Source organism: Chenopodium album, chromosome 12 (assembly GCF_948465745.1).
Source record: "Chenopodium album chromosome 12, dcCheAlbu1.1, whole genome shotgun sequence".
NCBI classification, from domain to species: domain Eukaryota; kingdom Viridiplantae; phylum Streptophyta; class Magnoliopsida; order Caryophyllales; family Amaranthaceae; genus Chenopodium; species Chenopodium album.
This window is the reverse complement of record NC_137845.1, coordinates 28,687,182-28,689,032: the sequence shown is the minus strand read 5'-3', so window position 1 is coordinate 28,689,032 and position 1,851 is coordinate 28,687,182. Positions and strand designations below refer to the sequence as shown.

At 39.4% G+C, this 1,851-nt stretch overlaps 1 protein-coding gene across 1 annotated transcript; it reads left to right on the top strand.

The window, feature by feature from the left end:
* LOC145571092 (protein FAR-RED ELONGATED HYPOCOTYL 3-like) lies at positions 1-1,397 on the top strand. The gene is made up of 3 exons (XM_081630180.1): positions 1-135; positions 547-688; positions 979-1,397. Exons 1-3 carry the CDS (start codon positions 1-3, stop codon positions 1,395-1,397), a joined length of 696 nt encoding a protein of 231 aa, XP_081486306.1.
* Positions 1,398-1,851: the final 454 nt, after the last annotated feature.

Genomic DNA, 1,851 nt, shown 5'->3' with positions numbered 1-1,851 from the left:
ATGGCGAGGGAGCGCAATGGGGTGGAGAACATGCCCTTTGCCCAGCAAGATCTTCATGAAGAAGTGGCTAAGCAGAAGAAAAAAATATTCGATGAAGGTGACGCTAAAGCAATGTTTACTTATTTCGAGACTATGGTTTAAGACAACTCAAATTTTTTCTACACATATCGAGTAGATGAAGAGGGTAGGTCGAAGGATGTACTTTGGGTATATGCAAGGTGTCTCATGGCATATGAGGAGTTTGGCGATGTAGTTTGTTTTGACTCAACCTACTTGACCAATGAATACAAGTTACCGTTTTGCAACTTTGTGGGAGTCAACCATCATGGTCAAACTATTCTATTTGGGTGCGCGCTTGTTAGTAGAGAGACTGTTGAAACCTTTAAGTGGGTATATAGCAATTGGTTGCAGTGTATGCAGAACAAAACCCCGGTTGCAATACTTATAGATCAGGACCCTGCAATGAGGAAAGCTCTGAAGAGTACAATGAAAGGGGCTACACACAAATGGTGTATTTGACATATTTTGCAAAAATTTTCTGCAAAGCTTGGAAAGCATCCTAATTATCCTGATTTGAAGGAAGAGTTAGAGGGTGTTGTTTATGATAGTTTGGACTGTGAAGAGTTCGAAAGACGGTGGACAGAAGTGATCAAGAAATACAACTGTGAAATGGACGAGGGGCTGGAAGGTGTGATGGTTTTAAATATAATTTTTTTTGTTTTGTTAGTATGTGACATAATAAGAACCTGTGTTTTATTGTATTTATGGCCTTAAAAATCTGATATAAAATCTGATACAAGTGTGAACTTGTTTGTTGTTTGAAAGGTTATGTATTTATTTTGTAATTTTGGCCTTGAAATTCTAATATAAATTGTCAATAAATATGGACATGATTTTTATACATTGTATACCTTTGTTCATAGTGTTTACCTTTGTTGTTAGCCGTTACCTTTGTTAAATGTCTGGGTTTGTTCACAGGGTTGTATGTTGAACGTGATATGTGGGTACATGCGTTCGTGAAGCATCTTTTTTGGGCCGGCATGAAGACAACCCAGAGGGTTGAGAGTATACATAGTTTTTTAGATGGTTATTTGAGCAAGTATACATTGCTTTGTGAATTTGTGGAGAGATATTGTGAAGCTCTAGAAGTTAGAGCTGTTTGTGAGAAAAGAGCTGATGACAACAATTCCAGATATGTTAGGCAACCCATGACAGCCTTCCCAACTGAGTCTGCGTTTCGAAAAATCTATACCGATGCCAAATTTAAAGAAGTCCAAAGGCAGTGCACTAGGCTGCTATATGTGACAGGTCTTGAGAAGAGGCAGAAATTTGATACAGTCATAGAACACGTTCTTGAGGATATTGTTTGGTGGAAACCAAAGAATTCAAGGAAGTAAGTACCCTCACAGAGGAAACGGGTGTACAAGGTTACATACAATAGCAACACCAAAGAAGCAGAATGCGAATGCAGGTACTTTCACTGCCATGGTATGATCTGTCGCCATATGATTATGGTCTATCAAATGAACGACTGTAGAGAAATTCCTGAGAAGTACATCCTACGTCGTTGGAGGAAAGATGTTATTAGGAAGCACACTAGAGTGAAAGTGAAGTACCATGATTCGAGTAAGACGGAGGCGGTGTGTAGATTTGATAAGATGATGGTGAAGTTCTCTCCCATTTGTTCTAAGGCATCAATTTGCAAGAGTGCGTCGGATGTTGTCTTGAACGGTCTGCAGTTGCTTGATATCCAAGTAGAAGAGAAATTGTCCATGCTGACCCAGAATAGATCTGACCTTTTAGGGTGTAATGGGACACCTTCCTCTATGTGTTTGGAAAAGGAGGCTACAC